The 11,155-nt window shown below is 32.7% G+C and overlaps 1 protein-coding gene across 3 annotated transcripts in view; it reads left to right on the top strand.

Moving 5' to 3' along the window:
* Positions 1 to 828: 828 nt before the first annotated feature.
* The window catches only part of LOC149795807 (uncharacterized), a 54,044-nt gene continuing 43,717 nt past the window's right edge, over positions 829 to 11,155 (top strand). Inside the window, exons 1-4 of one of the 3 annotated variants that reach the window (XM_089965709.1) lie at positions 829 to 924; positions 4,400 to 4,460; positions 7,253 to 7,477; positions 8,959 to 9,201. In XM_089965709.1, the coding sequence (XP_089821835.1) occupies positions 4,442 to 4,460; positions 7,253 to 7,477; positions 8,959 to 9,201 (487 nt within the window). In that variant the 5' untranslated portion in view covers positions 829 to 924; positions 4,400 to 4,441. Of the gene's footprint in view, positions 925 to 1,196; positions 1,304 to 4,399; positions 4,461 to 7,252; positions 7,478 to 8,958; positions 9,202 to 11,155 lie in introns of those variants that run through there. The other 2 variants (XM_089965711.1, XM_089965708.1) reach the window with 2 other exon arrangements.

Genomic DNA, 11,155 nt, shown 5'->3' with positions numbered 1-11,155 from the left:
CATTCACTACTGGGGGGGAATTTTATGACCGGTAGTAATGCTAATTAAAGCAGAAAAATGAATTTGATCAACTGTAAATAAATTAAATATTTTAATTACGTCTTTTTGGTTCATCATTTTGCTTAGTTTCTATGCCACACTTATTTCCATGCGCCTGCACGTGAAATCTGAACGTTCAGTGTTCAAGATGCTAACATGTGTTTGTAGTGCTCTACTTTCTTTATTAAAACCATCTTTCGTCCTTCAATCATAAGTGTGTCTTATATATGATTTAATCAATGTGAATACAAATAGGAACTAAGAAAGAAAACAATTAACTGATCATTATTCAACGGTGATTGTGAATAGCCATAAAAGGAACTGAACAACATTTTGTTGCGGCACACTCTACAGGGATATGAGGAGTTCATTCACTTGGTGAACGCAGTTACCGGTAGTCAATCTTAAGTCCATTCAAATGGCTAATAAATGTATGTGCATGTGATGTAAATAACATATATGTATATTATGTACGCCGAATCTTTGATATACCACTTGCTGTATAAAGTTTTCATTAAAAGGAAACTCTGCAAGCCTTTTTTTTATTTTAAATGAAAAAATGTATACATCTCGTGGTATATCTATGATACAGCGGACATTATGTGTGTGTGTGTGTGTATGTATATATATATATATATATATATATATATATATATATATATATATATACACAACCAGAGATAAAACAATACAAAGTTGTGCATACATTATAAACGAGCGGGTTCGTGTGTATATCACATAGAGAACCAATCTGTTTTGACCTAATTCTAAGTTGTGAAGTAAGGACGGAAACACAGTGTGTCGAGAGATCAACGTCATCTGCAGGATTTGGTAAACATAGTATATCCTTGTCGATTTATGCAATGAGGTTCTGGTGGAAAGACGGTAAGATAATTGTGTATCGCGATAATTGGCAAGAACAACAACAACAACAATACCACTACAACTACAACTACAATAAAGGCTATGCAATCATAAATTCAGTCCAATTATGATAGCATATTTTACGTGCAAAAACAAATGATTCATCTAAAAAAAATTATTAAATAGTAGTTACAGTTTACATAATTATCAGGTTTTAACTATTCGTTTTAAATAAATGGACCTAAATGAAAATATAAACGGAACTATAATGACCTCGTGATCTTGCGCTGGGAAGTCAATTCACTTCACTCTTTAATTTGGAAGCGTTGCTCAATGGTCACATGACAAGTCCCTACTTTCGATGTTGGATACAACAAAATCATCACAACCGAGGGTATAGGTAGGCCATAGTGAATATTCTTTGTGAGACTGACAGTTTGCTCGTTTCCACTTCCTAAAGTAATTTATAATTTATGCTTACATTACGAGAATATATACCCAAACACGTTGTGCATACGATAATTGTCGAATGATGTTATACTTTCGTTCCTTCAAATCAGGAAATATAATGCGAATTATATCCACGTATTTAAGCTCTGTAAATTTTCACGCGAAAGTCTCAAACTGCAGGTACAATGACCTAATTGTTTTCCTAATTGAATGATTTCAACACAATTTGTACCGACATACAGAGCAACACCAGTCGTTCGATACTGCTGAATAAATGTAGTCTCTGTACATTTAATCCGCCATTGTCCTCGAGCTAAGGAACCCATTTTCGATGCACTGTTGGACATAGTACACAATTAATTTTACTATATGTTCTCTACATTTGTTTCTCAGTACTGACCTTTCCACTCTTGTCAAAGGGGTTGACATGTTCTTATTTTAGATGATTGACTGTCAACATAGCAGCATGTAAACAGAACACAGATTTCACTTCTGGATCATCACCAAGGCCTTATTACTCACTGTGCACGTTCGCCAAAATACATACAGACAACAACACCCTGAGCTCATATTATCAAGAATAAACAGTTACCTTTAAATCCCTACCAAAAATGCATAAATAAAACTCTTATATCACCACCAAAATGAGAGAGGAAAATGTTCTAAATATAGACTAGAACTACATTCGTGGTACTGAACTGGAAGTATTAATTGTGATGTAATTCCTGTTGAGAGGTAAAGGGAGCTGTTGAGTGCCATAGGTAAAGAAACAGTCTGCATTATCGAGTTTTTTTAAAACTATTTTAAAATTATAGTTCATGTCTATTTGTTATATATTTTTTCTATGGGTAAACTTAGTGTGTTTACATGTAGCCTTTGGTAATCTCGGTACAGCTTTAGGTCAAATGTTAGTTGATTCATACCATGGCTGGTTCGGCCCAGATGCCAGGCTGATTCCGACCATGTGAAATAGTATAAGAAAAACAGTTGAGCACACACACGTCTGACTTTTTTGTTGTAGTTTTCACAGACATAATAAGAACAAGTTTTGGATGATTTCCAGCTGTAAAATTTACAAAAGATTTGTATTAGCAGGTTTCTATCCAAAATCAGAACAAAATAGATGTGAGCTGTCACATTTAGATTTTTGTTTGTTAAACTTTTTATAAAGGAGGCCAGTATGGCAGGCTTTCACTATCAAACAGTAATGCATTTAAACTGACCCAATGTATTTATTAATTTCTCATGCAAATTGTACCTTTTTCACATCATATTTACCCCCAAAAAATTGTATTTGAATTTTTGATGAGGAACCCAACAGTATACAGTACATGTACTTCACTCTATAATATAATAACACTTCCATGGAACCAAAGATTGAAAAGTTGTTTCAAGTCAGCATTATATTCTGTATTCTATAATAGTATTAAATTTTGTAAATTGGCAAATGATATCAAAAGTGCTATAATTATAGCAGCGTTGATCAGATGGTTTTTATCAGTTCATATTGTCTGATGATCCCACTATTAGTAGTTGCATTTTGATTAGTTAAGGACAATGATAAAAAAATAAATAAACAAACAGGGATAATTAAGTTAAGATGGCATCAAAGGGTTACAGAATTCAGAAGCAAACAGAGAAGGAAGTGCAAGGGATACGTTTTGATATCATTATGGAAGTACTACACTGAGCAATGGACCTCCATTTGTCAGCAAATGAAGTTATATGCCAGCAATTATGGACCGTATTATTTCTTCATTGCTATATTATATACACAAAATTATTTTAAATAATGATATGCTTCTTTTTATCTTTGTTCTTGTATAGTATAGACTTTCAATAATAATGGGCATACAGTTAAAAATTACATTGCAAATTCATCTAATGTAAATCACTGTGTTCATTATCTTTTTATATAAAGTTTAATTTTGATAAAGAAATATTCTACATAAATTTATTTAAAAGCAGGCTTTGAAATACAAAGACTAGTATAAATAGATGGGACAAAAATAACTAAAACATTATCTTAGTGATAGTAGTCTTTTAGATGAAAACAAATTAACAGCATTTATTTTCTTGCAGAACATTAAATGATACATTATGAATTCAGAGAACAAAAACTTAACACATGTGGCTTAAACAAAGATTATTAAAATATATTTCATCTTGCCATGTCCACAAAATTGTGAGAATATACTGTAGTCATATTGAAATGTGATTTGTTCCTAGCTAAATCGTAAATTTTACTAACACCACTTTCATTTTTTAGCATATATAAGTTTTTTTTAATACTGTTAATATGTAGTACAGTACACAAGATAAATGGAACAGAAATCTAACAAAAGCATTGACATACCCAGACCAATATGTGTACCATATTTGCCAGCCTATAAGTCGATGCGGAGTATAAGTCAAATCACCAAATTTGGCAAATTTTCTATCCTTCATCCTTAGTCAATCTGAGTATAAGATAAGGCCAGATCAAAACCTTGGATTGTGCTTTTCACTTTGTTCCACACAGCACCGTGTATTTTATCCTACCTGTAACTCCATAACCTTTCCAGTCAGGATCATTAAATGTAACTAAAAGTACCTAATTGGTTCAGAGTGTAAGACAAAGCTAAGATTTTCTGGTCAAAAGTACCGGCAAATATGGTAAACATAAACAATACAACAAAAGCATTAACATACTCAGACCAAAGGCCAGGTTTTCATGAATTTTTTGACAGTAATTTGCATACAGTTAGTTGATTTAATATGAATTCACAGAATAAAAAAACCCATAATATTTGTAAAATATATTTTGTTTTCCAACAGAGATAAAACCACCATTTTTGTTACATTATCACTGTCTTTATTTGAATTATTACAAGGTCCACAAAGATTTGCAAATATATAGACTTATAATATTGACATATGTTATTGTATTGAATTAATCATAAATTACTATGGACTCCAAGATTTGCACAATATGGACATATTGATGTATGATATTGTAAGAATTATATCATAATTCATACTGTATAAATCCATCTCTTATTTTTAGACTCCAACTTAAACATGAAGATTTGAGAAAAAGACCTTAGCAATGGCAGAAGCTGGAAGAGGTATGGAACTTATTAGTTTGTTTGCTCACCATGCATGCCCAGTTGCTCAAACATCTTAGTACTGAGTGGGTGTAGGGGTGTTAGGAAGTGGTGGACCAATGCTGGAGGAAGTCTGTGATATCATCATAATAAATTTGTAGAACAAGAAAAGTTTGAAAAACAATAGAATCTACAATGAAGACTAGCTCTGCAAAAATAGATTATATCTTACATCCTTTATTGTTGATTTTTATACTAATGGTATTGTATAACTCTGGCATTGATAATTTTGACAAGTTTTGTATGCTGAGTATGTCATATGATTAAACTTACATCTGCAGTGACCTACAGTGTGTGTGTTGTTATACATACATACATACATACATACACACACACACACACGCGTACATACATAATTACAACTGCACACATTATGTAGGTCACTGCAGAGGGTGGTTAGGTTACACCATGGGCCCTTAAAAATATATATATATATATATATATATATATATATATATATATATATATATATATATATATATATATATATATATGAGAGAGAGAGAGGGAGAGAATGAAGTGATGTTAGAGAAGGTTTAAATAAAATGGCAGCGAGAATTATTTTATTTAATAATGACAGCACATGCAATTATTATCGTTAATCTTTTGCAATCATTACACACATAAATCTGGTTATTTTCCTAAGTTCTAGTCAAGTAATCATCAAATAATTCAAACTACTGGCATAATTTTATTATTCATGTAATCTTTCCTTTGAGATTACAAGGCAGTCAGGTGAATGCTTTTTGAGTTGTCTTCCTTAGACCTGTCACCATATTTATATTACATTAGTTACGTAATTACTCTTTCTCTCACCATACAGCCTTTTAAATGAAAAGCATGTATCATTGATACAAAACCTCACAGGTAAACAAAAATGATTTAAGATTAATGAATTTTCCATTTATTTACCAAAATACTTTGACATTATTAGATAGAAAATATAAAGTATCATATGGGTCTTCCTTGTACATCTTCTGTCACCAACATAAAACACCCAGCTGTTGAAATAGTTGTTACCAAAAAATATATCATATTTTCTTGTTTATGAGCCAAGCTGCACAGACCCAGATCTGCCATTACATAATGTGCTGCAAGTTCTGTGTTTGTGCAGTTGACTGGGAGTAATCAGTAGAACAAACAAAATAGACCCTGATCTGAAGGCACCTTATACTACAGCAGATGAAGATCTTTGTTGTTTAAAGTTTGACTGGACTTTTAAGTGAATAAGTAACAAAAAAGAACACTTGAAAAAGACTTAAAAATCTAATAAGGATAGAGTTTTTTTTTTCTTATAGCTGATCAAAATTGTGTCTTCTATACCTGTTGAGCTAAGTCTACACAACTTTTAGTACGTGCACCGAAATATTGACATCCTAGAATGACAGTGATTCATGCCAATGCATTGATCTAAACTTCAAGCTCTTGTCATGTGTTACGATTGATGGAATTTGCCGATCAGCATGTTCCCAAAAAAGTTCTTGGGTGTCTCAAAATTTCTTGTACATGAAAACAAATTAATATGTTTTAGTGTCTCTACCTTTTTTAGAGGATACAAAAAATTATATCTAGGTAATAAGGTGGTGTCACATCTGTTAGTGTCCCTGGACTTGCTTACATTCAGGTATAACGTGTAGTCTGCAGTTAAATGGATAGTTATGGATTTATTTCAGCTGTGTGTTTAATTATGGATTGAAAAGAATGTGACTCAGCAGTTGATGGAAACTTTAATTTGGTCACATTCAAATACCCCCACCCTCCACCCCACAACGAAATTGAAATATCTGACTGCAAAACAAACTTTTTCAATATCTCTTTCATACTTACATACATTCATACATACATGCATACATATATACGTACGTATGTACATACACACACACACATACACAGAGATTAAGCTATGTTGAAAATTCACTTGCCCAAAATTAACTTGAAATGATCAGTTTTCTTGATTTTGTTTATTGAAAATCCTTACGTTTTATATCAGAACTTTATGCTTATTATGATTGAGCTTATACACACATGGATTTATGGATTTATTTCATATATATATATATATATATATATATATATATATATATAAGCACTCACACTCTCTCTGAAATACTAATAAAAATAGTTATCAGAGAGAAGCTAGACTGGCCTTAGGTTTTAATTACTTAAACTGGTATTAGAAGGGTAACATAACAAGTTCTGAAAAACAACCTTTCACATTGATCAATATTTCTTAACATGAACAACTTTCATGTTTCTATGAGAGCCTGTTGAGTAATAATTTATAATTTATTCAGGGTGAATGAGATCATTTAGTAATTGCATGTCTGATTGAGTAACATTATAAAGATTTTTAAACCCTATATATATATATATATATATATATATATATATATATATATATATATATATATATATAGTCATGGACATAAAAACACAAAATGCACATATATAGATAACATTAGCCCTTACCTTAAGGGAATTGACTTCAGCACTGTAATAGGGTGATGGCATTCAGAATAGGCAAGTTTATGGAATATATTGTTTTCCTTTCAAAAGTTTCATTTTCTTTTGCTGTTGCATTAATTATATCCTCACCATGCAAATTGTTTGTAAGATGACAGAGATCTAATAAACAATGTATGGATTTTGCCTGTGATTCATTTTGGTATCTTTTCCATTTTAGTCACAAATTCATAAAAGATTGAGTAAAAGGATAACAGGAATTGATTACCGCAAATTAATTTTCATTTCAGCAGTTTACAGTGCAGAAGAGGGGTTTAATAATATGGAAGATGAGGCCAGGGCAGGTGATCGAGGGATTATCTCAAAAACTGTAGCTATCCAAGGTTTCTCTTCTGACACAAATCAGGAGGTTCTTGAGATGTACTTTGAAAATTCCCGCCGATCTGGAGGAGGCGATATAGAAGAGTTTGAGGTTAAAGATGGCATTGCTTATGTCACATTTAAGGAGGTTGAAGGTAGGACATGACTTGAGTGAATGTTAATGATTGTCTATACTTGTGAAGAGTTGCGTACCTTATTTGTAATTTTGTTTTTATTATTGAAAACAGCGGATTCTTGTAAATGTAATTGTGATTTGATATTTTAAAATGATATAACATAACCCTTTTACAGAGAACTGACCTCTCCAGTCAGTACAGGACCAATTATTAACTAAGTTCTGCCAAATTAGTGCACAGATTTTAAAAGACAATCAGAATCTATATCTATCCCTTAAAAATGTTGATGAAAAGAAAAACAACCCACACAAAAAACAACATTTAACTCTTTACCTCATAGAGTGTATGGCTTTTTAACACCTCGATACATATGGACCAAAGTTACCAGTGCAGTGCACTATGTATAAAACACCTGTTACCTATTCGACGACATACACATAGGCCTGCCTGTTAACTGTTAAGCAGTGCAGTGTATATTAGTTTAACATTTATTTTAACCATTTTACGTTTTTGGTACACATCTATTACATGTATGTATAAATAAATTCAAGAGTAAAGTCCAATCATTATAGCTCTGTAATTATTTTTCACAGAAGAATTTATTTTGTGCTTTAAAATCTTGAGAGAACTCATTCACCATCAGGTTAGTGAAGCTGCATGACCAACCATAGATGCCATTTCTCATACTCAAAATTTACAAGTTCTTTGTCTGCATCTACATCACTAAGTCATCTGAATTTGATAATTTATAAAAACTAATTGCTGCCGACATCAATATCAGTGCCTTTACCTAAGTTATTGAAGCTTTTATAGTTGTGATTCTAATTGTTAAAACACAGTAAGTACTGAACAAAATCTACGACCTCCATTTTGGAGAGTGAAGAATAGGACCCAGTTACTTTAAATAGCAGATTTCGACTAGAGCATAAACAGTGACCATCTGATATGATGTAATGGTCATTTGCAGCAATGAATGTTGTATCTAATGGGGGTTTCCCTGAAGGTGGCACTACAAAAACCTGTTCAAAATGGCTGATGTTTACAGCAGGCGCCAAAAAAATGCTTCCATGAGCATGGTGTAGGAGCATGAAATAGCACTCGTATGCAAACGAAGTAGAGGTGCTTATATGTGAATGGAGTAGAGGTGTCCAGAGGTGCTTGCATAGGTAAAGGGTTAACCTAGCTGTCCACACTACTTCCGCCTGTCATATTGCCAATGTAAGTAGGGTTACTTAATCTATAACTAAAGTTGAATCGATTCAAGAATCCTATGCAGTGTGAGTATTAACACTACTTGACATCATTAAGATTGCTTATCACTAAAAAAAAGTTTGTCAAAATTCAAAGAAGCAGATTTATATTGGTATATAAAAAGTGGACAAGTTACAGATTATTCTACTCAGGTAATTTTGTCATTTCTGAAATTTATTATAGTTCTTTTTTACCATCACTTACCCAGAGTCTTTTTAAGAACTTGTCTCCATTTTTTCCTCCAACAGTTACCCAGAGAGTGGTTTCCCGCAGTTCCCACCAGGTGGCTGGCCAGACATTGAGTGTGACACTGTTCTGTCCTCCACCTGAGAAGCCCTGCTATGAAAACAGGGTCTTTATTTTGGGACTAAATTGTGCTATAACAGATGAACTATTGACCAACTTCCTTGAGATAGAAACAGGAATGAACATCATAGAATTTCTGTATGGGGAAGAGGAGAAAGTTGTTGTGACATTCTCTGATGATATTGGTAACATTATATTTTTTTTAATCTTAGAGGTTTTTTTTTCTTCATTTACTATAGAAACTAGAAAGTCACAAAATTGCTTGTCACATGTGGACCTGGCATAGTGACACAGAAAAAAAGATAAATTTGTTGTATTAAAAGTACTACATAATGTTGTATTTCAATTCCTTTCCTCTGCACTGTACTAAGTCTATACAAAGTCATGCTTTCTGCATGTATTTATATTTTTTTAAAAGCTTGCTTAATTAAGTACCTTGATGAATTGAAGAAACAGTGTTCTTTCAGCTTGATTTAGCAGAAACATTTAGATAAATGCCATTGGCACTTTTTGATGGTTTCTGTAATGAGATAAAACAGTGTTCTAAGGAATGGGTGGCTGTCATATTTTGCCCAAATTATGCAGTTTGCAATTTAGATTTGCAAATCAATGTGATGTACTTAATTAAAACTAAATAAAATATATACTTGCTTAGGAGTCAAGTCCAGTTGAAAACTGCTAAGACCCATATATGCTGTCACATTATGTACCATCAGATCTGGGTCAGTGCAGTTTGTTAGCAGTAATCAGTATAACAAACAACATCAATCCAGATCTGTCTGTGCATTATACAGTAGTAGGTCACGGTCTAAGTTGTTTGCAGTTGAACTTACATACAAGCATGTAAAGATGTTATCATGAATTCCTTTTATTTCGTTATTTCCAGTTTTAATGGTTTTGTCAGAAGGTTGTATTTTTTAAAACAAAGGGTTTCAAACTATAATTTAGGAATTTCTTTAACCACTAAAATACTTTTTAGAGTAAAATTGGTCAAATCATGGAAAACTCTATTACAAATTAGTTTGCCACATGGAATGCACTGGTGTACATGGGATTCTTGGAAGTAGTGTAGTAAATTTTTGCAAATGTCCAGAGGAAATATTGGGAACAGCATTTGCCAAACTGGAAATACATCAAAGGATCTTCCTATCAAGGTGTTTCTGCATGGTCTGTTGCCAGAAGATGCAGCCATGGAAACTGCCACAAATGTTGTCGAACAGATGTTCAAACTATTGAAAAATGACCATTATCCACCATTTTGGATTTAGCCAGTACAAAACCAATGGCAGGCATTAGCAGCAGCTGAAAATATCAAGCTGGTACTGCTATTGAAGGCAATCAAAACACTCTACTGGGGAAATATCAAAACAAGAAAACTTTGTGGATTTTTCATACAATATACCAAACAAGACCTACCAATGCTCTGAACAGAAAACACTACCATGGTGGATATCCAAACATGTTTGCCAATCCATGCTGCTGTGCTTGACCAAAAATGATGAAGGTGTACATGTGAATCTGCAGAAATTTTAGAAAATCAGTAAGTGTGCTGCATTGTATTTGGCCCAAAGTAAAGGATCACACAGCAGACATCCTTAAACCAATTTGTAGCCGAATAATGTATTGGCACTAAGATATCTTTGAATATAACTTTTGTTTGATGGTATTGGAATTGAAAAGTATGGAATGCAAGCAGAAGTCCTTTGTCATTAAAGTCAAAGACACAACAACCATGCATAAAGCTTCTATTTTATCCATGCATGATTGCCAATGAATGCTAAAGGAAGATCGTTTGCTATGAGAAAACAACTGGTGGGACAAAGTTGCTCAGCAATGAAAGAAAGCGAAATGAAAGAGAACGGAATATATATATATATATATATATATATATATATATATATATATATATATATGCCAAATGGCACAACAATGATCAGAAGTGGCTCCTATTCTTTTACAGCTGCAGTAGAAACTAGCAATACTGTGAGAAAATTTGGAATGAATGCGAAAACCACTAGAACAAACCAGTTGAGAATTTTGGGCAAGCAAACAAAAAGAAAAAATTTCTGCCATTGTGGCCCAACTGACAAAAACATTTTGTATCTGCACAACTCAATGTATTGGTTTTCTAAATTCTGG

The sequence above is a fragment of the Sinohyriopsis cumingii genome, chromosome 7 (genome assembly GCF_028554795.1).
Source record: "Sinohyriopsis cumingii isolate HCF-2022 chromosome 7, ASM2855479v2, whole genome shotgun sequence".
In the NCBI taxonomy this organism is placed as follows: Eukaryota; Metazoa; Mollusca; class Bivalvia; order Unionida; family Unionidae; genus Sinohyriopsis; species Sinohyriopsis cumingii.
Note: the sequence above shows the minus strand (reverse complement) of the source record. Positions and strands in the feature narration are given on the sequence as shown.